Source organism: Sus scrofa, chromosome 14 (genome assembly GCF_054392235.1).
Source record: "Sus scrofa isolate SSC_HxYL_T2T_F1_AM1 chromosome 14, Sscrofa_HxYL_maternal_Yorkshire_Landrace_v2.0, whole genome shotgun sequence".
NCBI classification, from domain to species: Eukaryota; Metazoa; Chordata; class Mammalia; order Artiodactyla; family Suidae; genus Sus; species Sus scrofa.
The window spans coordinates 131,684,943-131,710,469 of NC_139396.1; the positions used below are offsets into that span (position 1 = coordinate 131,684,943).

General features: G+C 51.2%; 1 protein-coding gene across 15 annotated transcripts; it reads left to right on the forward strand.

Moving 5' to 3' along the window:
* The first annotated feature begins 288 nt into the window (after nucleotides 1–288).
* ZFYVE27 (zinc finger FYVE-type containing 27) lies at nucleotides 289–24,473 on the forward strand. 15 transcript variants are annotated; one of them, XM_005657447.4, is made up of 13 exons: nucleotides 289–427; nucleotides 2,026–2,223; nucleotides 6,716–6,786; nucleotides 8,279–8,465; nucleotides 12,348–12,443; nucleotides 13,405–13,517; nucleotides 14,263–14,402; nucleotides 15,127–15,198; nucleotides 16,596–16,616; nucleotides 16,766–16,910; nucleotides 21,469–21,515; nucleotides 21,841–21,922; nucleotides 22,903–24,473. In XM_005657447.4, the coding sequence occupies exons 2-13, from the start codon at nucleotides 2,027–2,029 to the stop codon at nucleotides 22,965–22,967; spliced, it is 1,236 nt and encodes a 411-aa protein (XP_005657504.2). In that variant the 5' UTR covers nucleotides 289–427; nucleotide 2,026; the 3' UTR covers nucleotides 22,968–24,473. The 15 variants fall into 15 exon arrangements, with proteins under 15 accessions (XP_005657504.2, XP_084851148.1, XP_084851147.1 ...); XM_084995022.1 differs by lacking the exon at nucleotides 22,903–24,473 and adding an exon at nucleotides 22,500–22,640 and having other exon boundaries at nucleotides 289–431; XM_084995021.1 differs by lacking the exon at nucleotides 22,903–24,473 and adding an exon at nucleotides 22,500–22,640.
* Nucleotides 24,474–25,527: the final 1,054 nt, after the last annotated feature.

The window sequence follows — 25,527 nt, forward strand, 5'->3', positions numbered from 1 at the left end:
AGCTGCGAGGGGCAAGATCCCCAAGCGAGCTCTCCCAGGGCTCCGCAAGACTGCGACCCGCAGTCGGGCGGGACTAGAGTTGAAGCGCTCAGGACCTGGTACGAGGAAAAGCAAGCACGCAGGCGCAGGCGCAGTGTGGATGCGAACACTCACCTGTCCTGGGGTGGGCGGAGCTAAACCCGCGAGCGGGGGCCGGAGGCGGGGCAGGCGCGATGACGTCAAGAGCACGCCGCCGCAGAGCAGCGTGTCCCGGAAGCGGCGGCGGCGGGGGAGGCGGAGGAAGTTCACGGTCTTGAGACTTCAAAGCGGCCTGGGGAAGAGGCGCCTTGTCGGGGTGGGGCGAGCCTGAGGAAACGGCCCAGGGTCCGGTCGCCCTATCAGTGCCTCCTCGCCGTCCCCGCCCCTCCCCCACCAACCCAGCGACGGGGTAGGTGAGGTGCCACCCTCTCCCCACCCTGTTGTGTTCGCCGACTGTGCGGAGTTGGGCGCCAGAACTCGGTGGGGGCCGCCACCGGCTGGCCCAGCGACCTTGGGTGTGGCCTTCCCAGGTTTGGGCCTAGGGGCCCCGTCAGGTTTCCTGGGCTGTAGAGGTGGTGGTTAGGCCCCTGACAAAGCAGACGTGCTTCACCCCTTCCTGGGTTCTTACCTGACGTCTGTTCTGGGTCCTTTCATCCTAGCTCCACCTGCGGAGTTTTCGGGTTCCTGGTGGCCCCTTTGTTACCTTGTCCTTCAATTGCCCGCCCCCCCCCCCTTCGCCTCGCTCCCCGCTCTTTCCCTTCGCAGCCCCTCGCATGGCTTTTGTTGCTGTGCTCTGAGAATTTGTCTCCTTTACTGCTTAGTCTTTGGGTAGGACTTTGAAATTTAGGAAAGAGGGCGAGAGTTCTTGTAGCTCTCCTCCTCAGAGGAGCGAAGGGAATGAAGTGTTATGGAAGGCAATGACTGCCCTCTTGGGCTAAATGGGGGGTGGGGGGCAAGGAAGGGTGATGGGCAGAAGTGGCTCAGGAGGTAGTTGGGAACAGAAAGTGGAGGATGCAGTGGGGCTGGAGAAAGCTCTGGAGTCCTGGAGGATGGGCAGTTAATCCACTCATTCAGTGAGCATTTATTCCATGCCCGTTCTATGCAGACACAGTAGTGAATGGAAGACATGGTCTTTGACCTGGTGGAGCTCAAAGTTAAGAGGGGCAGACTGGCAAGAAAGCAGGGAGTTTTGCTTTGGCGTGATAAATGCTTTAGGGAGGGTCTCCCTGTCCAGACCAGGGGTGGTGGCAAAACTTCTCAGAACAAGGGAGTGATGTTTAAATTGATACCTGAAGGATGAGTAGGAATTAACCAGATAAAGAGAAAAATATTTCAGGACATCATTTTTCTTGAGACCTCAGGCTACCTCCCCCAGCAACCATGTGTGCTTGGTCTTATGGTTTATACTCTGTGGGGAAACGAACATTAAATGGAGAGGCAGAAGAGCAGGGTTTTGTACAGTTGACCTTTGAATAACAGAGATTAGGAGCACTGACTCTGTGAAGTCAAAAATCAGAGTACAGGAGTTTCCTGGTAGTCCAGTGGTTAGGATTTGGTGCCTTCACTTCTGTGGCTCAGGTTCAGTCCCTGGTATGGGAACTGAGATCCCACATAAAGCTGCTGCATGCCACAACCAAAACAAAAAAAACAGAGTATAACTTAACGATAGGCCCTCCGTCTATGCCGTTCCTCTGTATTTGCAATCCCACATCCTTGGATTCAACCAACTGCAGATCATGTAGAACTGTGGTGATTCCTATTGGAAAAAAATCTACATTTAAGTGGACCTGTGCAGTTGAAACTCATGTTGTTCAAGGGTCAGCTCTCTCTGGGTAAATCACTTCAGCTTGCTGAATGTCAGTGTCTTCCTCTGTGAAACAGACTTTCCACCTGTAGCCCTGCCTACCTCAGAGGTTTATCATGGCACCACTACTTGAAATAATGCAAGTAGAAGTGTGTTGGCCATTGGAAGTGCATTGCAAACATCAGAAATTGTTATGCTTACAGGATGCAGACCTCAGAGCGTGAGGTGTATGGGCTGGAGGTGAGCCCCAGCGTGAATCCTGAGGCTTCGCTGGAGTCTCCTCCTGCTCCTACCAAGTCCCCAGCATTTGATCTTTTCAACTTGGTCGTGTCCTATAAGAGGCTGGAGATCTACTTGGAACCCTTGAAAGATGCTGGTGATGGTGTCCGGTATTTGCTCAGGTACAGATTTTACTTAGAGTTGTTCTGACCTGCTGGGCCCTCTGCCTACCAGCTCTGCGGTTGCACTGGCTAGTTAGGCAGCAGCTGGGCTGTCCATTCTACCCTAGTGAGGAGCAGCTCTGGGAGATCCACTGGGCCTCTGGGCTTATTCCAGGCATCCTGTATCTCATGCCCAGCCCAGGAGAGGCAGGTGCTGGGAACTATCTGGCCTTTCACCATGGTTTCTTCTTTGTGGCTGAATAAACTCATCCTTTAGAACTGCTAGCTAGCCTTGATCATTGGACCTTCCATGTCTAGAGCAGGCTTCCCCCCCCCAACCCTGCCAGCTTAAGCATAATTAATATTAGATTTAGGGAACAAGCTTGAACATAAGATAAGGAAATACAAATACCTATGAATAAGCAGGTACCATTTTCACTAATCCTTTAGGATTATGGATCTCAAAATTTTTTGTTCCCATTCTGCTTTGATTTTCATCCTTGATAATTTTCTTTTTTCTCTTTTCAGCTCACTTTATTTCTTATGTTAAAATATTTAAAATTACAGATGTATGCCATTCTGCTCCCTAAATACTTCGGTTTGTCTCTAAATAATATGGACTTAAAAAAAAAAGAAAGTAACATCATACCTAACAAAATTAACAATACTTCCTTGATATCATTCTGTATCCAGTTCATATTCAGATTTCCTCACTTGTCCCAAGAAGGTCATTTATGATTGTTTTGGCCAAATCAGGCTCCAGTCCAGCACTGTACATTCTGTGTGGTTATTTTGTCCCTTAGGTCTTTCACAATCTCAGATGGTCTCTTTCATGACACTGACTTGCTGGAGACTCAGCTGAGTATCCTGGAGAGTTTCGTGCCTAGATTTGCCTGATTGCTGCTTCTTCCTGGTGCAGACTGGAAGTTAAGTTTAAAGGTTGGGCTAGATTCAAGGAAAACAAAAAATGTTTTTTTCTTTTACAGAGGTCATACGTTCCTAATATTGCATTGTAGTGAGAGTAACATGAAACCTGGTTGTCCTGATTCTTTTTTTTTTTTTTCCACCTTGGCCACACCTGTGGTATGCAGAAGCTCCCAGGCCAGGGATCAAGCCCGCAACCATAGCATTGACAATGCTGGATCCTTAACCTGCTGAGCTGCCAGGGAACTCCAAAACTTGATTGTCCTAAAGACCAGACATTCTTTTTTAAATTTTTTTTTTTTAAAGTTTTATGGCCACATCTATGGCATATGGAAGCCTCCAGGCCTGTGGTTGAATCCAAGCCACAGCTGTGACCTATGCTGCACCTGTGGCAACACCAGATCCTTTAACCCACAGTGCCAGGCCGGGGATCGAACTGGCACTGCAGAGATGCTGCCATCAGGTTGCGCCACAGCAGGAACTCCTGGAAGGTTTATTTTTTTTATTTTTTATTTTTTTGTCTTTCCTAGGGCCGCTCCCTCGGCATACAGAGGTTTCCAGGCTAGGGGTCCAATCGGAGCTGTAGCCGCCAGCCTACGCCAGAGCCACAGCAACGCTGGATCCGAGCTGCGTCTTCGGCCTATACCACAGCTCATGGCAACGCCGGATCTTTAACCCACTGAGCAAGGCCAGGGATCGAACCTGCAACCTCATGGTTCCTAGTCAGATTCGTTAACCACTGTGCCAAGACAGGAACTCCAGGTTTATTTTTATTTATTTATTTTTTGTCTTTTTTTTGTCTTTTTAGGGCCACACCCATAGCAGATGGAGGTTCCCAGGCTAGGGATTGAATTGGAGCTGTAGCTGCTGGCCTGTGTCGCAGCCACAGCAATGCAAAATCTGAGCCGTGTCTGCGACCTACACCACAGCTCACGGCAATGCCAGATCCTTAACCCATTGAGTGAGGCCAGGGATTGATCCTGCGTCCTCATGGATACTAGTTGGATTTGTTAACCACCGAGCCACAATGAGAACTCTGGGAGGTTTATTTTTAACTGACAGAGGACTGAAATTTTTCTTGTTCCTCTCAGGACCCCCCGAACTTATGGCATCATCCCTAGGATGAGCTGGTCAATGTTCCTGAGTGATGGTCTGCACTTACAGATGAATGTGCTATTGGCATAGAAATAGGGAGATGTTGTGAGGTGGGGCTCGCTTTATAATCCCACCGTGACAACTAGCTGAAATGTACTTTGGTCTCCTTAGAGGAGAGTGTGGGCTCCAGAGAGCACAGGGCTGTGCTCTCTGGAAAACTGGTGTTTTCCATTGCCTAGGGTGTGCACACACGTGCGCATGCAGCTGTATGTATGTGTGTATGTATGTGTGTTTTGCCTTTTTGTAGCAAAGCACAAAGGTGAAATGTATCCTGCCTGTCTCCTTTTCCTTTTTGCTATTTTATGAAATTAGAAATCTGTGAATATGATGGGATTGATTAAGCTGGGTGGAGGAGGAGCACTGGGTCTAAAAAGCCCTCAGGAGCTTGTGGTCTCCTTGCTGCTGGAGTTGGAGCAGTGGTCTGTGAAAGCGGCTGTCAGATTAGCTTGTGCAGTTGATTGTTCTTTTCTTAGTAAAGAGGATTTGACTTTGAAGAGGAATCTGATCTTAAGCTTCTGTGAGGTCTGAATCTTGGAGCTGCAGTAGATTTTTTAAAAGACTCCTTTCTTCTGGGATCAGCTGCTCCAGGAGGTGGGCCTCCACGACCAGAGTGCCAGTAAAGACATCAGATAGAATGGGAGATGCTTTTAAAAAAAGCAACCTCAATGGATGGTGTGATGTTTTTATTTCTGAGATAGGATTGGCCTTAGACCTGACTTTTAATTTGCTTTAACAGTGGTAGCAGCCACTAGATGGTTCTGAGGCCTAATTAGCGTGATTACAGTTGGAGTGTATAGCATTTTAAGAGAAAGGCAGAGAGAGGTCATTTCACTCCCTTACTCATAACTCTTATTAAAAAAATAAAAGCAGCCCATAAATTAGTTAACCTCATTTTGTATCTCTGAAATACCCAAATTAGAGCAGAAGGAAATGCATTGAAGTTCTCAGTACATTGCAACTTACCTGTTGATTTTTTCTATATGACTCTCTCTTCTGAAGGCCCACCTAATATACAGGGACATTGCTTTTCAGAATATAGGTGTCAATGGCTTCATTATTAGACCTGTGCTCCCTTTTCCTTATTAAATATTCTTTATCAAGGACTAAGCCAGCGGTGTTTGCTTGTCTTCAGCAATCCGTCTCTGGTTTTCTTTCCTCTGTCTTTGGGGGCGTCTGCTTTGCCATTTGATGGTGGTAGGAGCTGGATCTGTGTTTGCTTCTGTCTGTTCCAGTTTGTTCCAGCATATTTGCTGTAAGGATGCTGACCCTGGTTTTGTCTTTACTAACATTCTAAAACGAAATCTTTTTTTTTTTTTTTTTGTGTGGTCTTTTTAGGGCTGCACTCACGGCAATTTGAGGTTCCCAGGCTAGGGGTCAAATCCGTGCTGTAGCTACTGGCCTACACCACAGCCACAGCAATGCCAGATCCAAGCCTTGTCTGCAACCTACACCACAGCTCATGGCAACGCTGGATCCGTAACCAACTGAACAAGGCCAGGGATTAAACCTGCATCCTCATGGACACTAGTCAAATTTTTCTCTGCTAAGCCACGACGAAAACTCTCTAAAATGAAATCTTTTATTTTCTCTTGTGGAATTAATGTATGTTTAAAACAAACTCGCCATGAGTTCTCTGGTGGCTTAGCAAGCTAAGGATCTGGTGTTGTCACTGCTGTGGCGCAGGTTTGATCTCTGGCCTGGGAACTTCCACGTGCTGCAGGCATGGCTAAAAAAACCCACTACAAACTCTCAGAATTACAGAATTAAGATGAGAAAGTCACAAACTGGGTCAAAGAACTCCTTCACATTTTGTCCTCTCAATTTCCATATTAGATGAATCTTGCACAGAGTATATATGTTCTTAGGAAGTTGTAAAAAAGAACATATTACATATCAATTCTTTAAAAAATTTTTTTTTTATTTTATGGCAGCACCCACAGCATATGGAAATTCCCGGGCCAGGGATTGAATATGAGCCACAGCTGCGGCAGTGCCAGATCCTTTAACCACTGTGCCACAGCAGGAACTCCATATCAATATTATCTTGCCTAAAAAAGAATAAAGGAACATTTTAATGAAGAATGTCATCAGCACTTCTTAAAGAGAATAGAACCTTATAAAACACAGGTTAGACAGTATCAACTGGGTTATAACATTAACAGATGAGGTTATAAATTGTTCTTCCTCCTGGGAGAAAGTTGTGCTGGTCTTCTTGTTCAGAGAGTTTGCCTTTTCTCACCCTGGGGCCTAAGATGTGACCTGGGTTCCTCTCCAGGTTGCCTGTCCAAGCGCAAGGCCCACTTGTCATTTCTCCCTGACCTTCTGAGCTCCAGGCCCTGCCCTTGCTCCTGGTTTGCTGACCCTCCTGTGCACCGTCTCCCCTTCAGGCTGGAGGGGTGGTCGCCTTCAGTGACCAGTACTGTCTGTGTTGTAGGTGGCAGACGCCATTGTGTTCCTTGTTGACCTGCCTGGGCCTCAACATCTTGTTCCTCACCTTGAACGAGGGTAAGAACTGCTTCCAGGAGCCAGGGGCTTTTTGTGCATGAATGTGGGGAGGAATTCTGAGAGGCGGCTGAAGGAGTCATTGTCTACCCCTGGAGTTGGCCTACCTCCATGTTTGCTTGATGTCAAAACACAGCCTCCTGAGAGATCCGCTCTGGGTTGGAATCCTGGCTGGGCTGGCTGGGACCTTGGACAAGTTCTTTAACCTATTTAAGGCCTAATTTTCCTCATCTCTAAAGGGGGAGTAATAACAGAGGATAGTTGTGAGGAAGGAAATGATCTATGTATAATACTTAACGGTTCCCAACACAGAGTAAGCAGCCAGTACATTATAACTATTATTGTTGTTTCCTTCTGGACTGAATGCTAATGCATTAACCTTTTCCCATTTTGGTTTCTGGGATCATTTGGGGACAAGACATGGGGTGAAGGTACCAGAAAGGTGAGCTGATCAGGAATTTTTGCCACATCTATTGATTTTCAGTGGCTCAGCTGGTGAACCTGGCGGGGGCTGCTGGGCATTCACCAGTGGTGAGAGGTCTGTGGCATGAAGCCTTTGAGGTTGGTGGGTGGACAGGCGGGTAGCTGGAGTAGCTCCTGGGGACCTTTCATGACAAGATATGCTGTGATCCAGACCTTTCGGTTGGAACTGGCAGATGGCTGCAGGAAAAGCCCAGCCACTCAAGGGAAAATAAAGGACCTGGGGCAGAATGTTCTGAGGAGCTGGGTCCTTTATTCTTGCATTTCTCACGTGTCTCCATTGCTTCCTGTGGTTTCAGTGGGTTGAGAAGAAACCCAGTTCACATAGGACCTTATCTTCTGTGTCTTAGTGGGACTCTTCTTTGCCTGGTTGAAACTCAGGTATCCTTCCCAGGCTCTTAGATTTTTCTGAATGTATTTCCAAAATAAATCAGTTCAGATGGCAGGTGTTTAACAACATTTACTCTGCAGTTCTCTGTTAGCTTGTTTGGGGGGTACCATGGAACATGGAAGAAGTGCCTTCTTTGGATTTTCTTTCAGCCTCACCATTTCTCAATCCACAGTGGTCTGTGTTATCCTTAGCTCCAGAGGAAGGCTCCCAATCTCCCCTGTGGCCCAGAGGTCAGAAAGTCAATCGTCAGGAACTCCTAGTGTCCAGATTCCAGACTCGAGTCACCTGCTGTATGTTATATGCTAGTGTAGGGTATTTAATATTTTTTAAAATGGTCTGGAGCTACAGCAGTGACCAGATGGGCAAAGTCCCAGCCCTCAGGAGTCTGTATTCATGGAGGAGCCAGTGACCATACCTGTAATCTGCCACGTGGTGATACATTCTGTGAGGAAATCTGAAGCTGGGTTTTAGGGCTGGAGAGTGAGCGTGGAGTTACTGTTTCACACCGAGTGATTGGGGAAGGTCTTTTCGGGCAGAGCCCTGGAGGAGGCGGGGAGGTGAGCATGTGAACGGAGGCTCCTGGCCCTTGCTCCGTGCTTATCTGCAGTGCTCTTGCTCCTCTAGGTGCATGGTACTCAGTGGGCGCCCTGATGATTTCAGTGCCCGCCCTGCTGGGCTACCTGCAGGAGGTCTGCCGGGCACGGCTGCCCGAGTCTGAGCTGATGCGGAGGAAGTACCATAGCGTGAGGCAGGAGGACCTGCAGAGAGTGCGTCTGTCCCGTCCCGAGGCCGTGGCTGAGGTGAAGAGCTTGTGAGTATGGAAGGGGCCAGGGAGGTGAGGAACAGTGACAGTACTAGCTGCCACCACACCGAGTGCTTGCTATATTGGGCAAACCATGAACGTTATTTCCTTTCCTCTTTTTAACAGTTCTAGGCAGTAGCTACTATGATTGTCCTCCCTTTATGGATGAGGAAAAAGGCTTACACAGCTGGAAGTGACTCAGCTGGGATGGGAATCCAGAGGTAGCTGATTTCAGTTTGGAGTCTGTACTAAGCACTTGGACACATGAGCCACTGCCTGGGTTCAAATCCCAGCTCTTCCGTTTACTTGCTGTGTGACTTAGGGCAAGTTGCTCAGCCCTCCTGGGCCTCAGGTTCCTTATCTGTTAAATGGGATAATACCTCATAGGTGGTTGTGGAGACTAAAATGAGTGTCTGATACCCAGGAAGTGTTCAGTAAATATTAGTCATCATCACTACGCTGTGGGGGAACTTCCTGCATGTGACAGAGCTGGTCCTTCTGAGGAAGCACCTTAAGACTGTTGGGTAATGTTAACGGTAGCATTTTCAGTGGCTCTCTTGACACACAGCAGGGGTTCTCATCCCCCCCACCAACCCCCAGGCAGCAGAGGCATCTACAGAGCTCCAGAAAACCTCCACCTCCAGAGGTGGAGCGCTGGGCCCCACCTCTGAAATTCTGAGTCAGTTTATCTGGAGTGGGGCCTGGGTATCTGCAGTTTTTCAAAAAACCTTTTTACTTTGAAATAATTTTAAACTTACAGAAGAGTTCCAAGAATATTACAAAGAACTCCCATTTGCCCTTTCCCCAGATAGAGCAGTTATTAACATTTTGCCACATTGGCTTTTATCTTTCTCTCTACACTAAAACATTATTTTTTTCTTCCTGAACCGTTTGAAAGTAAGTTACAAACATCTTGCCTATTTACCCCAAATACTTCAGTGTGTATTTTGTGAGAACAAGGACATTTTCTTATCTGTCCTCAGTCCTGTAATCAACATTAGGAAATTGACATTGATAACATTAACATGGGTACTATTCTCTAATAACTGTTCATGATCACATTTTGCTAGTTGTATTAATAAGGTCTTTTAAATAAATTTCTCCTGATCTAGGATCCAGTCCAGACTCACATTGCATTTAGTTTTTATGTCTCTCTCTCTCTTTTTTTTTTTTTTTTGGTCTTTTTTGCCATTTCTTGGGCCGCTCCCGAGGCATATGGAGATTCCCAGGCTAGGGGTTGAATCGGAGCTGTAGCTGCCAGCTTACGCCAGAGCCACAGCAACGCAGGATCTGAGCCACATCTGCGACCTACACCACAGCTCACGGCAACGCCGGATCGTTAACCCACTGAGCAAGGGCAGGGATTGAACCCACAAACTCATGGTTCCTAGTCGGATTCGTTAACCACTGCGCCACGACGGGAACTCCCAGTTTTTATGTCTCTTTAGTCTCCTGTGACCTGGAGTAGTTCTTCCGTCTTTGTTGCTCATGACCTTGACATTTTTTTCCCCCCACAGTTGTTGTTTTTCTTAAACTCAATAAATCTTATTATATTTATAGTTGTACATCGATCATCATAACCCAGTTTTTCACAGCATTTCCATCCCATACTCCCAGCCCTTCCCCCTTCCCCTCCAACTTGTCTCCTTTGGTAATCATATGTTTTTTTAAGTCTCTGAGTCAGTATCTGTTCTGCAAAGAAGTTCATTGTATCCTTTTTTTTTGATTCCAGATATAAGTGATAGCATAGGATGTTTGCCACTCACTGGCTGACTAACTTCACTTAGCATGATAATTTCTGTGTTCACCAGTGTTGCTACAAATGCCATTATTTCATTCCTTTTTATGGCTGAGTAATATTCCATTGTGTATCTGTACCACATCTTCTTCTTCTTTTTTTTTTTTTTGTCTTTTTTTGCCATTTCTTGGGCCGCTCGCGCGGCATATGGAGGTTCCCAGGCTAGGGGTCTAATTGGAGCTGTAGCCACAGGCCTACGCCAGAGCCACAGCAGCTCGGGATCCGAGCCGCATCTGCGACCTACACCACAGCTCACGGCAATGCCGGATCGTTAACCCGCTGAGCAAGGGGCAGGGATCGAACCCGCAACCTCATGGTTCCTAGTCGGATTCGTTAACCACTGCGCCATGACGGGAACTCCTGTACCACATCTTCTTTATCCAGTCCTCTGTTGATGGACATTTAGGTTGCTTCCATGTCTTGGCTAGACCTTGACATTTTAAAATAGAACAAGTTTATTATTTTGTAGAATTTCCCTCCATTTGTGGTAATTTGGTTCCTCATGATCAGATTCAGGTTTGCATTTTTGGCAGGAATGTGACAAAAGGTACATGATACTAACTTTGATCATCTTTGTGAAGGTGTCTCCAGTGTAAAATAGCCATTCATTTTACCCTTAGGGTTAGTAATCTAAGGGCGGATACTCTGAGACTTTGTACATATCTCGTTCTTCGTCAAACGTTCACCCACTACATTGAAATACATTGATAGGTCTTGCCTTCATTAATTTATTACTATGATCTTGGCAAAGATCATTTTCTTTTTCTTTCTTTTTTTCTTTTTTCTTTTTCTTTTTTTTTTGTGTGCTTTTTAGGGCCGCACCTGTGGCACATGGAGATTCCTGGGCTAGAGGTTGAGTTGGAGTTGCAGCCACTGGCCTACTCCACAGCCACAGCAACTCGGCATCCGAGCTGCGTCTGCGACCTACACCACAGCTCACGGCAACACCAGATCCTTAACCCACTGAGGGAGGCCAGGGATGGAACCCGCATCCTCATGCTTACTAGTCAGATTTGTTTCTGCTGTGCCATAGTGGGAACTCCAAAGGTGGTTTTCTTTTTCTTTTTTTTTTGGTCTTTTCTAGGGCTGCACCTGCGGCATATGGAAGTTCCCAGGCTAGGGGTCTAATCGGAGCGGTAGCCAGCTTCGCCAGAGCCACAGTAATGCGGGATCTGAGCCGCATCTTCGACTTACACCATAGCTCATGGCAACGCCGGATCCTTAACCCACTGACAGGCCAGGGATTGAACCCACAACCCCATGGTTCCTAGTCAGATTCGTTAACCACTGAGCCACGACAGGAACTCCAAAGGTGGTTTTCTAATTGTTATTATTACCTGGTATTCTATAAGAACTTTTCCTTCTTATTATCAATATGAACTCAAGACTCTCTACTTTATTCAGTGGGTTATAATCTATTACTGTCATTAATTTTGATCTCGTATTGTCCTAGATTTGGCGATGGAGCTGTTTCGAACTGTCGCCTGTGTTCTTTAGCTATGTCCTCATCATTTTCTTTTCTCGTCATTTTCGAGGGCTTCCTTATTTTATGGTACATCAGAAAGTCATCTTACATGTTCCCTGCTCTGCTCTAGAATTAGCCATTTTCCTAAGGAGCCCTCCTGAAACCAAGGTCTGGGTGTCACTGTACAGACATGTGCTCATTGCTTTTGGGGGCATCCATTAAAAAAAAAAACTCCCCAAGTGAAAGCTCCCTTACACCTCAGGTGGAGACACCTTGATCGGCATCCTGCTGTTTGTCCTCACAGCTCCGGTGTGTCTGTGAGGTGGGTACTGTGCTCCTCATCTTATAGAGAAAAACTGCATCCTTGGAAAAGTTAAGTAACCAGCCCGACATCAACAGCTAGGGAAAGACTAAAGCAGGAACCTGAGCAAGGATTCCAAAAAGGGGGCTGAAATATATGAAGTTTTCTTGAGCTCTTTGACCCTCTAGTAGATTTGAAGAGACTGGCTGTCCCTGACCATCTGCGCCTGTGGAGTCCTGGGCTCTGCTGCCCTGGAGCTCTGTCATGCCGCAGGAGCAGGTGAGGTAGGGTGTACAGCTTGCACAACCTGCTGTTTTGCGTCTACAGCCTGATCCAACTGGAGGCCTTCCTGAGCCGCCTGTGCTGCACCTGCGAAGCCGCCTACCGCGTGCTGCATTGGGAGAACCCCACCGTGTCTTCGCAGTGAGTGCCCTTCCACTCCCACCATCACTGCCCTGGGGACCCCAGGCTAGCCAGCTGCCTTGGGAGGGCCCCTGTCACCCTAGCTCAGGGGAGCAGAGCCTGGGCTCTTGTGTGCAGACCCACACGTAGGCTTGTGGGCTTGAACACACTGCTTTGTGTAGACCCCTTTTTGGTGTGATCAATTTTTTTTTTTTTTTTTGCTTTTTAGGGCCACACTCACAGCATGTGGAGGTTCCCAGGCTAGGGGTTGAATTGGAGCTACAGCCACCGGCCTATACCACAGCCACAGCAACATCAGATCTGAGCCAAGTCTGTGACCTACACCCCAGCTCATGCCAACACCAGATCCCACAATATTTTAGTGATGGAAAAATAATTCACCAAGTGATCTCTCAGCCTGATACAGTAGCTGATCCTGTGTTTGGATTGCCTCCTAGAGTTTGTCATATGCATATGCTCTGTAGCTCATGGTGTTGGTGAGAAGTCTTGCCCTAGTGCCAGGCACTGCGGTCAGCACCTCCTGTGATCCTGTCTTCCTCTTGGTAGTAATCCTATGAGAAAGGCACTGTTTTCATCCTCATTTTGCACGTGAAGGAAGTAACTTGGAGCCAGGGGACTTGTATAAGGTCACACAGCGAGAACTAGCAGAGCGGGATTCAGATCCAAGTCTGTGTTATTCTAGACTCGAGAGTCTAGAGCCTGAGGAGTGATGTGTGTTGAACCAGTTTAGGTGACCCCAGCCTTGGCTACCTCTGGCCTCCCCCATGTCAGTTGTGACCTGTTGGTGGTGGTTAATCCTTCCTCCTCACTTTATTTTCCACGTGTTTGATTAGCAGATCTTCTCAGCTCATTAGCTGTTCCCAGAGCCGTTTCTCACCAGATCCCTACTGGGTGTGCCCTAAACCAATTTCCTTCAGATCTTTCGGATTTCTCATCCTGTGGTTCCTCTCTGTCCATCCAGGTTCTATGGGGCTCTTCTGGGCACGGTTTGCATGCTATATCTGCTGCCGCTGTGCTGGGTCCTTGCCCTGTTAAACAGCATGCTCTTCCTGGGGAATGTGGAGTTCTTCCGAGGTAAGCCCTGGAGAGCCTGACACATGGGGCCCAGGCCTTCTTTGAGGGCTGGTTAGGCTCCCTGTTGTTTCTGCAGCAGCTGATCAGCTGTTTGCTGCACCTTCCACAAGGGGGCAGCACCACACTAGGGTCATCCCTTGATCAGTGGTGCCCTGGCCCTCAGATGTTAGGTGGGATACAGGGTGGGCTGCTGCTAGGGGTTCCTTTCTCTTCCCCAGGCAGATGACCACTGCTTACATGACATGGTGGCTTCTGGGAGATGAGGGAGGAATGTTTCCCCAGTGTTGCCACCTGTCTCCTAGGACTCAGCCCCCCGCGGCTGCTGCCTCCTCTCTGTGAGATCCCAGAGCACCGTCTGCCGCCTGGGCTCTGAAGCAGTGAGGCAGTCTGGAGAGGCTCTGAGTCATAGAAGCCTGGGCCTGAACATATGTTTGGGTGATTGCTGTACTTGTTTTCCTCCCTGGGGTTGGAAATTAATTTTAGAAGCCATGATTTATCAAGCACTTACCACATTTAATCTCTCTTTAACAATCTCATGGGGTCGGTGTTGGTATATCTATCTTACTTATGAGGCTTAGGTCAGGTGACTTGTTCAGAGTAAGGAGGGCGACTGTTTCCTTCAGCAGAGAGTGGGGTGCTGGAGGGGAGGGGGAGGCCAGTCAGCTGCAGCAGCAGTGGGTACCCCCAGAGCACCACTCATGCCATCCTGTTTCTGCCTCCCACTCGTTCTTCTTGCCGTGGGCAGTGGTGTCCGAATATCGGGCATCTCTGCAGCGACGCATGAACCCCAAGCAGGAAGAGAGTGCCTTCGAGAGCCCCTCACCGCCAGATGCTGGGGGGAAGGGCACGCTGCCGGACTGCACACCTGCGCCCACGCCCACGGAGGTGAGTGCCCCCAGCCCAGGGCAGAGCCTGCGGTGGCGGGCAGGATCCTGGCCTTGGCCTTCCTGTTAGCAGCTTGTTCACACTGCATAGCTTCTGGGCTGGCCTCCTGTAGTTCCTGCTCCCTCCCAGGCCAGTCTCCTCTGCGGTGCTTATAGTAGTCATTGTAATAACAGGAGCTACGCTGTGCTTTATCGAGTGCTTACTCTGCTGTTCCAAGTACTTTATAGACATCGAGCCCATGAGGTGTAGGTTCTTTCTGAGAAGGAGATTATTCTCCTGGTAGAAGAGAAGGCTGAGGCAGAGTGGTTGACCAAGGACTCAGGCCTAGGCCCCGTGGTTCTAGAGCCCGTGCTCTCAATCACTGTGCTCTCTAGCCACTGCAGGCCCTTTTTTGGCTTTGCTCCTGTCGTCCTGCCCTTGCTTTTACTCTCTCTCTCTTTATTTTTTTGGCTGCACCCACGGCCTATGAAGTTCCCGGGCCAGAGATCAAACCCATGCCACCCTTGAGACCTGTGCCACAGCTGCGGCAATGCCAGATCCTTAACCCGCTGCACCACAGAGACTGCTCTCTTTCCTGCGATTTCCTTCTTTCTGGCAGTGGTGCCATTTCCACTGAGGCATGAACCACTGTTTTGTGAAACTTGGATGCTGGCTTAGGGAAGGTGGCCCTGCCTTGGGAGCAGGGCTGCCGGCTCTCTCTGACTGTAACACGTCTCTCTCCCAGGACCTCACACCGGGCAGTGTGGAGGAGGCCGAGGAGGCCGAGCCCGACGAGGAGTTTAAAGATGCGATTGAGGTGGGTGGCCCTCCCCGGCACCCTCAGCTGACCAGGTCAGAAGTTGGGTGGTCCTGGAGCTGTGTGGCTTCTCACGTTCCAAGTCTAGGTTTTTAAAATTCTCCTGCATCCACGTGAGGAGCTGAACCTGCTCTGAGCTAGAACTCACTGGTTGAAAGGTGCCCCTGAACCTCCACCTGTCCTCTTGCTGACCTAGGCGTCTGTCCTGGGTGCCCTGGGGCAGGGATGGCTCTGGAAGCCTCTGGGAAACGCCCTGCTGGGGAAGGCGGGTCCCTCACTGCCTGGGCTGGAGACCGTGGTCTTGGCACTTTGATGTGGGGAAGGCAGATTTGGAGGGGGCACCGCCAGGTCTCTGCTCTTCTGAAGGGGGAGGGCCATAAGGTGTCCCTTTGAGGGGTAAGGATGGGAGACTAGAGAAGGTGGTTGCATGGCCAAGTGCAAGGTCAGAGAAAGTTAAACAGTCTTCCTGATTTTAGGACAATGGTTCACACTGGAAGTTTGAGGAAAGTATTTTACTTGGCACACAGAGCTTTAAAATATTTTTAAAATGGAGGGGTTGCAGTGAAGAGCCTGGATTTTTAGTTTTACTAAAACTCAGAAGCTCTGGGAGCCCTAAGATGGTAGCAGTCAGTGTAGCTGGGGAGTGACGGTCTCCTTTATAGAAGTCACAGAGTCCCACCGCTTCCTGTCATCCACCGTCACTGAGTCCTGGTGGCGGCTCTCATTTATTGTCATGTTTGCATTTTGACTTTTCTTATAGTAGGAAATCACCTCTCCTCATGTCCTTTTGTAAAATAGGGGATATAAGAAGTGGAGGTCTTGGGAGTTTTCGCCAGGCCTACGACTTACACCCAGCCCACTTCCCTGATGTATTAGCCTCTTCCATGTGGGCATTTATACTTCGAATTGCTAAGGTTTCTCCAAGATGCGAACCGACGACTGTGGACTCTGAGTCTTGGTGGTGGTGGGAGAGGCGATGTGTGGCATGGGCTCTCAGGCATTTTTGTTCATGACCCACATTTCACATCCTGACCGAGTTCACATTTCTGGCTGTGAAATATGTGAAACTTAGTTGAAACAAAAGTTTCCCAAAAAATGCATTGTGCAGGATCTCTTCTTTCCTGTTCCATTCTGTTCTGAGATAAGGACCCACCAAATTCATTCACCCAGTTTGACAAACAGTCGTACACAGCTTCTCCCAAGCTTATTTGATATTGGGACCCTTTTATGGAGGCCTCTGTTAATGTCACCCTTAGGGACATGCCCCGACGAACTCAGAGTAGCGCTTCTGTGCTTCCTTTTGCTTGGTGGGGGGAGGGGGGTCCCCTCCCAGCAGCTTCCTTCTCTTGCTATCTCTCTCTGTTTTCTCTCCTTCTCCCCCGCACCTTGGGAGGCAGGAGACCCACTTGGTGGTGCTGGTAAGTAGGATCTTTGCTGAGGTGGGCAGGGGCTGGGCGGGGGAGAGTGGCCGAGCTGGCAGTTGCCGCGCCTCGTGGGATCTGCCGTGCACGCAGGTCCTGGAGCCCTGCCGCAGAGCGGGCAGGACTGGAAAGAGCTGTTCCTGCAGGAGGATGACGAGGGGACCCCGTGCCCGGCAGAGGACGAGTTGGCTCTACAGGACAACGGGTTCCTGAGCAAGAATGAGGTTCTGCGCAACAAGGTGTCGAGGCTCACGGAGCGGCTCCGCAAGCGGTACCCGACTAACAACTTCGGTACGGGCTGGGGTGCCCCGGCCACCAGGCCCAAGGTGCTGGGTTATGACAAAAGCAAGGAGTGGAGTTCCCTTTATGGCTCAGTGGTTAACGAACCTGACTAGGATCCATGAAGATGTGGGCTCCATCCCTGGCCTCGCTCGGTGGGTTGGGAATATGGCGTTGCCGTGAGCTGTGGTGTAGGTCACAGATTGGGCTCAGATCCTGCATTGCTGTCTGTGGTTTTGGCACAAGCAGCTGCAGCTCCGATTGAACTCCCACCTGGGAACTTCCATATGCTGTGGGCATGGCCCTAAAAAGAGAAAAAAAAAGATAAAAATTGTTTGAGAGTTCCTATCCATGGCTCAGTGGTTAACGAATCTGACTAGCATCCATGACGACACAGGTTTGATCTCTAGCCTTGCTTGTGGATTGGGGATATGGCATTGCCGTGAGCTGTGGTGTAGGTTGCAGATGTGGCTGTGGTGCAGGCTGGTAGCTGTAGCTCCAGTTGGACCCCTAGCCTGGGAACCTCCACATGCCGTGGGTTCAGCCCTTAAATAGCCCCCACCCCCCAAAAAAGCAAGGAGTAAAGCTGTGTCCACAGCACCCTGGGAAGGTAGCAGATGAACAGCGGGACCGTGAGGGAGGGAGTGTGGGTTCCTTCCTGTGCCTCTGTCCTTATGAATCCCGCAGGAAGATGAGGAATTCACTTCTGGAAGCGCTGCAGCAGGCGTTGGGAGCTGAGTGTGGAGTCTGAGCTCCTGGTGCAAATCCCAGCACTGTTGAATATCCTTGAGCAGATTATTTCATTGCGGGGGAGGTGGGGGAGGTGGGGGGGGCCCGGTCTCAGTTTCCCCTCTGTAAAAGGGAGATAATATAGGTTCTTACCTCACAGGGTGGTTATAGGTCTCAAAAGAGATAAGACTCATTAAGTGCTGGCTGGTTTGTAGTAAGTGTTTCCTGAGGGGCACTGTTTTTTGTTGTTGTTTTTGTTGTTTGTCTTTTTAGGGCCATACCCATGGCATGTGGGGGGTCCCAGGCTAAGGGTCAAATTGGAGCTATAGCTGCCCGCCTACGCCACAGCCACAGCAGCGCTTCTGTGACCTACACCACAGCTCATGGCAACATTGGATCTTTAATCCACTGAGTGAGGAGAGGGATCGAGCCTGCATCCTCATGGTTGCTAGTCGGGTTCATTAACCACTGAGCCACAATGGGAACTCCCATGAGGGGCACTGTTAATGTGAGAGGCCCTGGTCCATCCTGCAGGTGCCTTGGAGCCTGTCTGGATCTTCCCAGTCTGACTGGTAGCAAGTTGAAGCAAACAGTGCCCCTGCGCGCGATCGAGCCCCGACATCCCTTCTCCCCAGCCGAGTTGGTAGATTGGCCAGTCTTTATTTTACTAGGTGTGTGATAGGTCCAGGAAGGCAGCTTTGGCGAAGGGCAGACTTGACCTTAGTTTGGCTTGGAGACTTGGCTCCGACCAGGAGAGCAGGAGCTGAGCCAGATAAAGTTAAAACTGAAGCCTGGAGAGCTGGGCCCTCGGGAGTCACCCTGGAACTGAATCTGAACCTTGTTGCGGCCTGGGGTCAGCTGACGGGTGGGAGGGTGGGCTGGCAGCACTGTGAGGTCTGGTCAGAGTGCATTGTGGGGGCTGTGCCCCGGGAGAAGCCCCTGGGGTTTATTTTGAGGCATTCTGCCCCAGACACTCAGGGCCTGCTTTCCTGCCCTGCAGCAGCTAGGGCAGTTGTTTCCTGAGCATTAGACATCCTGGTTCTTTCTGCTCTGAGTGCCTCCAGAAAGATCCCTTTCTTTTATTTCTGATGATGGCTGACTTCTGCCGAGCGCTCCGTGTTCAGGGCGCTTTCGCCTCCTCTGTCTCACTTAGTCCTCAGCAGCCGCCGAGTTCCGGAGGTCCCAGGTGACATTACACAATAGTTAATACTCTTGTTCTGGCAAATGATACTTTTATACCCATGCATTTTAATAAAGCCCCTCAGATGTTCCCATTTTATGGGTGAGTAACCTGGAGTTGAAAAGAGTGATCTGCTCACGTGGCGAAGCTGTGACTCAAATCCAGGTCATGTGATCTGACTGCTCTGTTCTTTCCAGCTCATCATCTCCCTTTGCCCTTGGTGTCTGACGTGCCCTAGTTTTCCGCCTATCCTGTGTCTGTATTTGGCCTTAGGTTTAGGTAGTCCCTACCAGGACGGGGGGGAGGCATGTCAGGTGAGGATGGCAAAGGCAGAAAATGCTTCTTTTCCTAAGCCCCCCTCAGCCCTCCGTTTTTCAGGACTGCTTGCCGTCCCTTCCTTGAGGTGTTCTCAGGCTCTGGGCTGTGAGGGCAGATGCGGCAGCTCTGCCCTTGGGTCTGTCTCCCGCAGGCCGAGGTGAGTGAGCTGCTTTGGGGCTCATTCCATTCCCATTGCCAGTGGGTGAAGGGGGCGCACGGGAGGAATCAGGGCAGGCTGCTCGCGGGCGTCTCTGTGGCCTCTGAGTGGGAGGGGGCTGGTGGAAAGGGCCCCCTCGTCCCAGAGGCTCCGTGACCCTTGCCCTGGCAGGTCCCTGTGCTCTTGGGCTCCTCCCTGCTGTCTCTGCCCCCGTGGCATCCTCCCCTGAAACCGAGGACCTCAGCTGATTCTTGCCCTGGCAGGTGGACTTGGTAGGGGTCGGAAGGGTCTGTTTCACGAGACCATGTGGTGGCCTTGGGGGACTTGGCCCTCCTTTCCCCTGTCCCATGCCCCTTGATGAGGCGAGGCAGAGGTGGGCTGCCTGGCCCACTCCCTTCTTAGTGTGAGTGACAGAGTCCTCGAGCAGCCGCTTTCCTAGGTTGGTGCCACCAGTTGGTGGTGCACCCTCTGCTCTTCTCTCTCCGTCTCTCTGCCTGGGTGTCAGCTGACTGACAGCATCAACATCCACCATAAGCCCCTTGGCCTCAAGTTTCTCCTTGCTCTAGCAGGGTCCCCTTTCCTTTTATTGTTTTTATGGCCGCACCCGTGGCACATGGAAGTTCCTGGGCCAGGGGTCGAATATGAGCCACAGCTGCGACCTATGCCACAGCTGCAGCAATGCTGGATCCCTAACCTGCCACATCACAGCGGGAACTCGTAGGGTCCCCTTACCTTGAATGTAGAGCATGTCCTTTACCAAGAGCTGCAGGGGATTCTGGCTGTTCCGACAGAGGGAGGAACCGCGTGTGGCTAATATCGCTTTGGGCCTTTGTGTGAAGGTAATGCCTGGTGCCCTCTACCTGGCCAGACAGGTGGTCCAGGAGACCCGGCAGTTTGCCCTGAAGCTGATAGTTGCTGTGGTTGGATCATAGGAGGCCTTTGGGCCCGAAGTTCTAGAAATCTCCTTCAGTTGTCTTGTCCCCCGTCAGGTTTTTACAGGACCCAGTTCGGCTCCCTTCTGGGCCCCCAGCCCTCGGTTGGGCTCTCTGAGCCCCTTTTGTGAACATCCTTCTGCCTAGTGTGGACCCCTGCCTTTTCTTCCCTGGCTCCGTGCCCCCGCCTGCATGGAGATTTCTGCATTGAATCATAGTCAGTGTTCCTGGGGGCAGCCCGTGGAACTTTCCTTGTTCTCCTCAGCTTTTGCTTTTGCTTCGCTTCTGGAGCTTGATGTAGTCGTTAAGGCCCAGTGGCCTTTCTTCGCTTCCTCCATGGTTTTGATTTTTTTTCTCTTACCCACCTGCACTGCCTTCATTGGACTGAGTCCTTGTTGCAGCCTACCGTCTTTGGTTTAACTTTCCTGGAAGCACGGGCGGGTGGTGAGCACAGCTTCTCTTAGGCCCCCTTGCCTTGATGTAGCCTCTGAAAGAATGCTCCGTTCCCACTTCCCCATCTTTCGCCTCTTCTTACACCCGCCCCTTGCCTCCCCCCGTCAGCTGTTTTCTAAGCTGCTGTCGACGCCTCTGCCTGCCTTGTCTGGAACCTTGGGGTCTCGTCGTGTCTGGTAGCTTAGGCAGAATCTCTCTCTCCTGGCTCTGTCTCTCCCCATCCTGCCCGCTACTCCCTGTGCCTGTGCCTCTGGCCCTGCACACCTTCTTGGAAGGTGCCTGGTTCCGAGCTTCTGTCCTGGGATCTTCAGAGGACAGAAATAAGGAGTCTGGTGTTTTCAGAGGCATTTCTTTCTTTAGCTGTGGGCAGAGTGTTTGTAAGGAGGCCCTTTGGGAGGGGTCGTGTTGGGCGGCTTTCATCTGAGATCATTGGAGCCGCCTTCTCTTGAGAGGTGCTTGTTGTCAGGTGCCCGCCAGCGTGGTGTGATTTCTAGGGGGTCGGTTCTGCTGGATGCTCTTCAGTTTTGGCTGGATCTACAGGTGGGGCCTCTAAGCCCCAGGCGGGAGCCAGGGTGACAGCTGTGTATAGGCCGGGACATCGATTCTCAGCGGCCATTGGGTCTTCCTTCTTAGTTTGAATTCCTCTTTCTGTCCCTCGATTTGGACTTGGCTCGCTGCTCCTGGCTGAGCAGTTGGGGCTGGGCTGGTGCCCCGAGTGGCCCTATTTAGACGAGCCAGGAGCAGGTAAGAGTTGAGAGGCCTGGGCTGGGTCATAGCTGAGCTGCTGCCTCTGTTTCTTAGGGAGCTGTACAGGCTGCTCGGCCACCTTCTCGGTGCTGAAGAAGCGGGTAAGTCTCCCTGGAGGTGTGCTTGCTGGGGACTTGGGATGAGAGGGAGGGGAGTGGTGCGTTGTCATCGATGGGGTCTGACCCCTTGGGCCACCTCGGGCCTGGTCTGAGGTTTGCTCAAAGTTTGGTCACAGGTGCCCCCGCCCCTGTGCCCCTGCCTTCACCAGCCTTTCAGTGGGATGTCCCGTCTGGTCTCAGTCCTGCCTCGCCTGGGCACCCCCAGTCCTACCGTTGTCCCACTTCCCCTGGGTGGGGTCAGCCAGTGGAAAGGAGCGCCAGGTGCTGGGGCTGGGGGTTCGAGACTGACCTTGGCTCTTGTCTGCAGCGGAACTGCAGTAACTGTGGAAACAGCTTCTGCTCTCGGTGCTGCTCCTTCAAGGTGCCCAGGTCCTCCATGGGGGCCACAGGTGAGTGGTGCAGGGGATGGGGGGCAGCGGGAGTCTCCTGCCTCCCCTGAGGGGCTGCTGCATGTGGGGAAAGCGCGGGGGTCAGTGAGAGGTCAAGGGAACCTGGGCTCTCCTCCGTCTCCCTTTAACAAGGGAAAACGGGACTATTTGATGCATGGACAAGAGTATACATGACGTATCAGATTATGAAGCGTGGTGATGAATACCCATGACTGCTTCTCTAAAGTTAGAAAATAGAGCAGCGCCACTCCTGCCTTCCCCGGGAGAAGCTACCATCCTGCAGTTCATTCTTTTTCTCGTTACCTTGGTGATGCATTTAACAGAATGAAAAGTAATTTTTTTTCCTTCTATAAAGGCTATACATACTCATTGTAAACAAACAAACAAAAGCCAAAGGAAGGAAAGCAGTCCTAAATCTCTCCTCGGTCATTAAGGCCATGACGCATTCGGGACAAATACCATGCACGTTCTAAAAAATGGGAGCATGTGCTACATACGGCTTTGTAATGTGTTACAATGTTAAATTGAACATTTCTTTTATCCTTCTGGTCATGCTAGTAACATATGCTTATTCTAGAAGATTTGGAAATTACTATACAGAAGAAGAAGGAAGAGAAAAATAATCTTGTAATCTTACCCCTCAGAGATAATAACCACTGTTAAAATATTTTGGAACATTTTCTTCTGGTATTTCATTTAAAAAGCATTTTTAAAGCTCTTCTGTTGGTGCCAAAATAATTTCTAATTTGTAGACCTTCTGGGAGAGGCCCACCGTTGACACGCTTCGCCCCAAAGCCCCCCATCCCTGTAGAAAGAGAAGTCTCTGAGGGCAGGCTAGTGAGCCGGGGCAGTGAGAGGGGTGGGCTGGGTGATGGGTGGTCCGTGTGGGCCTTTGAGGGGTGGGGAGGTGGTTCTAGTAGTTGGGGCCATGAGCCAGAGGGCACGAGGAAGTGTCTCACCAAGTTCTTCCTCCTTTTCAGCCCCCGAAGCCCAGAGAGAGACTGTGTTTGTGTGTGCCTCGTGTAACCAGACCTTGAGCAAGTGAGAAGAGGGGTCAGGGTCCGAGCGGGCGCCTGTCCCTGGGGCCAGCAGTAGACCCCACTCTCCCCCTGCCCCTTAGCCCCACGCGGTGTGTGCTGGGCACATGTGGCCCAAATGCTAGGTAGGCTTCCCCTTCCCGCCCTCGCTGTCTCCAGCCGGGGTCTGGAGCGGGTCTCCACTCCCGCGGGTGGCTGGGAACGGTTGCTCTCAAATCATGTTTGCCCTGCTCTGCCCTGGGCTGTTAGTGGGTCAGGGCTGGGCAGGGAATGTAAGCTAGAGGGCGGCAGGGAGCCAGGCCCAGTCTCCACGGGAATGGTGGCGTCTCACAGGCCTGGGAGCTCTGGGAGACCAGAGGTCAGCGATTGGGAAAAGAGGCTATCCTCCCGCTGGGTGCTGGGCCAGCCCCTTGCCCTTTGAGAGCCAATTCAAAGAAGGAGTTGCGCCCAGCCCCACATGTGCTCTTTGCGTGTCCCTCCAGGCATCAGGTTCTCATCATTTCCCCAGCACAGGGTGTGGCCAGGGCTGAGCAGACCAAAAGCACCTCTAGAAACAGGGTCGAAAGTCTCAGGTTCCCGCAGAGGAGGATGTGTCTAGGAAGGCCTGGCAGAATCCTTCAGCATTAAGGGGAGCAAAACACGGGGAGCCCCTGCAACTCAAAGGGCCTCAGCCCACGTATTACCCTGGTGTTTTCAGCCGGGCCAGGTAGCCGCTGGGCACTCAGATGCCCCTGTTCAGAGTTTTGGGCACCCCTCCTCCCATCCTCAGGCTACGATTCCCCTCCCTGGCCCCTCATCCTGTGGAGTCTGAGACCAGGCGGGCTGAGCAGAGGTCCTGAAGCCCTCGCCCTTTGGAGGCCTGGGAAGTGTAGGATCTCGCCTGGCTGAGTCTCAGCTTCCAGGGCTGTTCACCAGCAGAACGTGAGTTATGGGACAAGGCCCCTTGGGATCAGCCCTCCCCTCTTTCTGACAGTTTTCTGTTCACTTCTGGACTTGGCGGGGCTCAGTGGCTCTCCCTAAGCCGTGAGCAGGCTCAGGCACCCTTTTCTTCCCCAGGAGCTGCTCTGCCTTTTGGAATTATTTATTTATTTATTTCATGGTTCCTGGGAACATGTGGCATAAGGAATGGGATGAGGAGGGTGGGGGCTTCTCCGGCCCTGGGACCTTTCCCTGGAGTCATGGGCTGCCTGGGACTCGGAACCCTGGGAACCCTGGGAGACAGACGTTTGTGTACGCAAAGCAGGGACCCCAGGGGGCAGCTTGAGGGAGAAAAGGATCCTCCTAGGCCGGCTTTCTCTCCAGGCCAACCAGTCTAGGAGCCGGGGGCCTGCTCCAGGCCAGAGGGGCGAGTCCCTGGGGAACCAGGCAGGCCTTGGTGGACCCCCTTCCCCGGGCTCCTTTGTCCTGTTGAAGAGATGAGCGTTAGGTACCTGGGCTTTATTTACACTGGAAAGGAACTAAAAGGATGTCTGTGTATATGGAGAATTGTCAATAAAAAGGCCTCAAGCTTCGTATGTTTTCGTCCTGGTCCTTGCACGCATCCTCTCCCTGAGGCTGGAGGGCCAGGTCCCCCCGAGTCCTGCTAAGTTTACAGGCCTGGGCTGTGTCTGCAGGGCAGGGCAGAGGGGCTGCAGAGGCTGAAGTCAGGTGTAATGTGGGGGTTCAGGGGAAGCCGTGCCTTGCACAAGAGGGGCTCAGAACACGGTGCTTGTCGGATTGACCGGAGGTGCCGTCTCGTGACCGCATTGTGAGAGCTGGGGGGTTGGGGTTGGGACTAGAACTTGGTAAACAGTATGCAATGCAGGCTTTAGAATGGAAAGATTTTCGCTAATCCCTCTGAGAAAGCAGAAAGGGATCAGCTCCGGGGGAGGCTGAGAACCAGCCGGAAAAGGAGGATTGGCTGGGAGGTGGGGAGTAGGAGCAGTTCTCTGAGAGCTGCGGTGTGGGGGTGTTGACGGGGTGCCGGCCACATGTGTTTCGTGCACAGTTCATTTAATCCTCAAGAGGGCCCTATGAAGCAGGCACTGTGTTCCTTCCCACTTTGCAGGAAAGGAAATTGAGGCCCAGGGAAGTTTGGTGGCTGTGAAAGGCTTGGCATGGCGCTCTGCAGACCACAGCTGGATAGAGCAGTATCTTCCAGAGGGAAGGCCTGAGGCAGTGAAGGCTGGGGTGGGGTGGGGTGGAAGTTGAGGTTGGGTTGTGGCCACATCCTCATGGCCCCATTGCAGTGTGACTCAAGACAGCAGTGCCAGGGGGGTCCTCGTAGCCTGCTGAGGCCTTGGTCTGGGCGCTTCTGTGGTATGGGGGACCCCCAGAAGCTCTTGGGGGGCCCCAAGAGGCAAGGAAACAGCCAGAATCTTGTGCCAAAACCAGAGGTCCAGAGGAACAGTAAAGAGCTGGAGGAAAGAAAAACGTGGCTTTTTGAGCAAAAGGGGACAGCAGTGACAGCACAGGAAGGAAGTGGCTGGGGCTGTGCCCTTGCTTCTGGTGGAGGGCGTGTGTCACAGCAGGTGGGTTGGAGGGATGCTGGGGATCATCTGGTCCAGCCCCTCACTGTGGGCGCCACAT

What these genes read in the sequence shown, in the direction of transcription:
- ZFYVE27 (XM_084995022.1), top strand. Translation starts at nt 2,027, where the DNA reads ATGCAGACCTCAGAGCGTGAGGTGTATGGGCTGGAGGTGAGCCCCAGC. An exon ending in GTGGCTGAGGTGAAGAGCTT is followed by an intron (nt 8,466 to 12,347) that starts GTGAGTATGGAA and finishes TTGCGTCTACAG; the next exon opens with CCTGATCCAACTGGAGGCCT. An exon ending in GAATGTGGAGTTCTTCCGAG is followed by an intron (nt 13,518 to 14,262) that starts GTAAGCCCTGGA and finishes TGCCGTGGGCAG; the next exon opens with TGGTGTCCGAATATCGGGCA.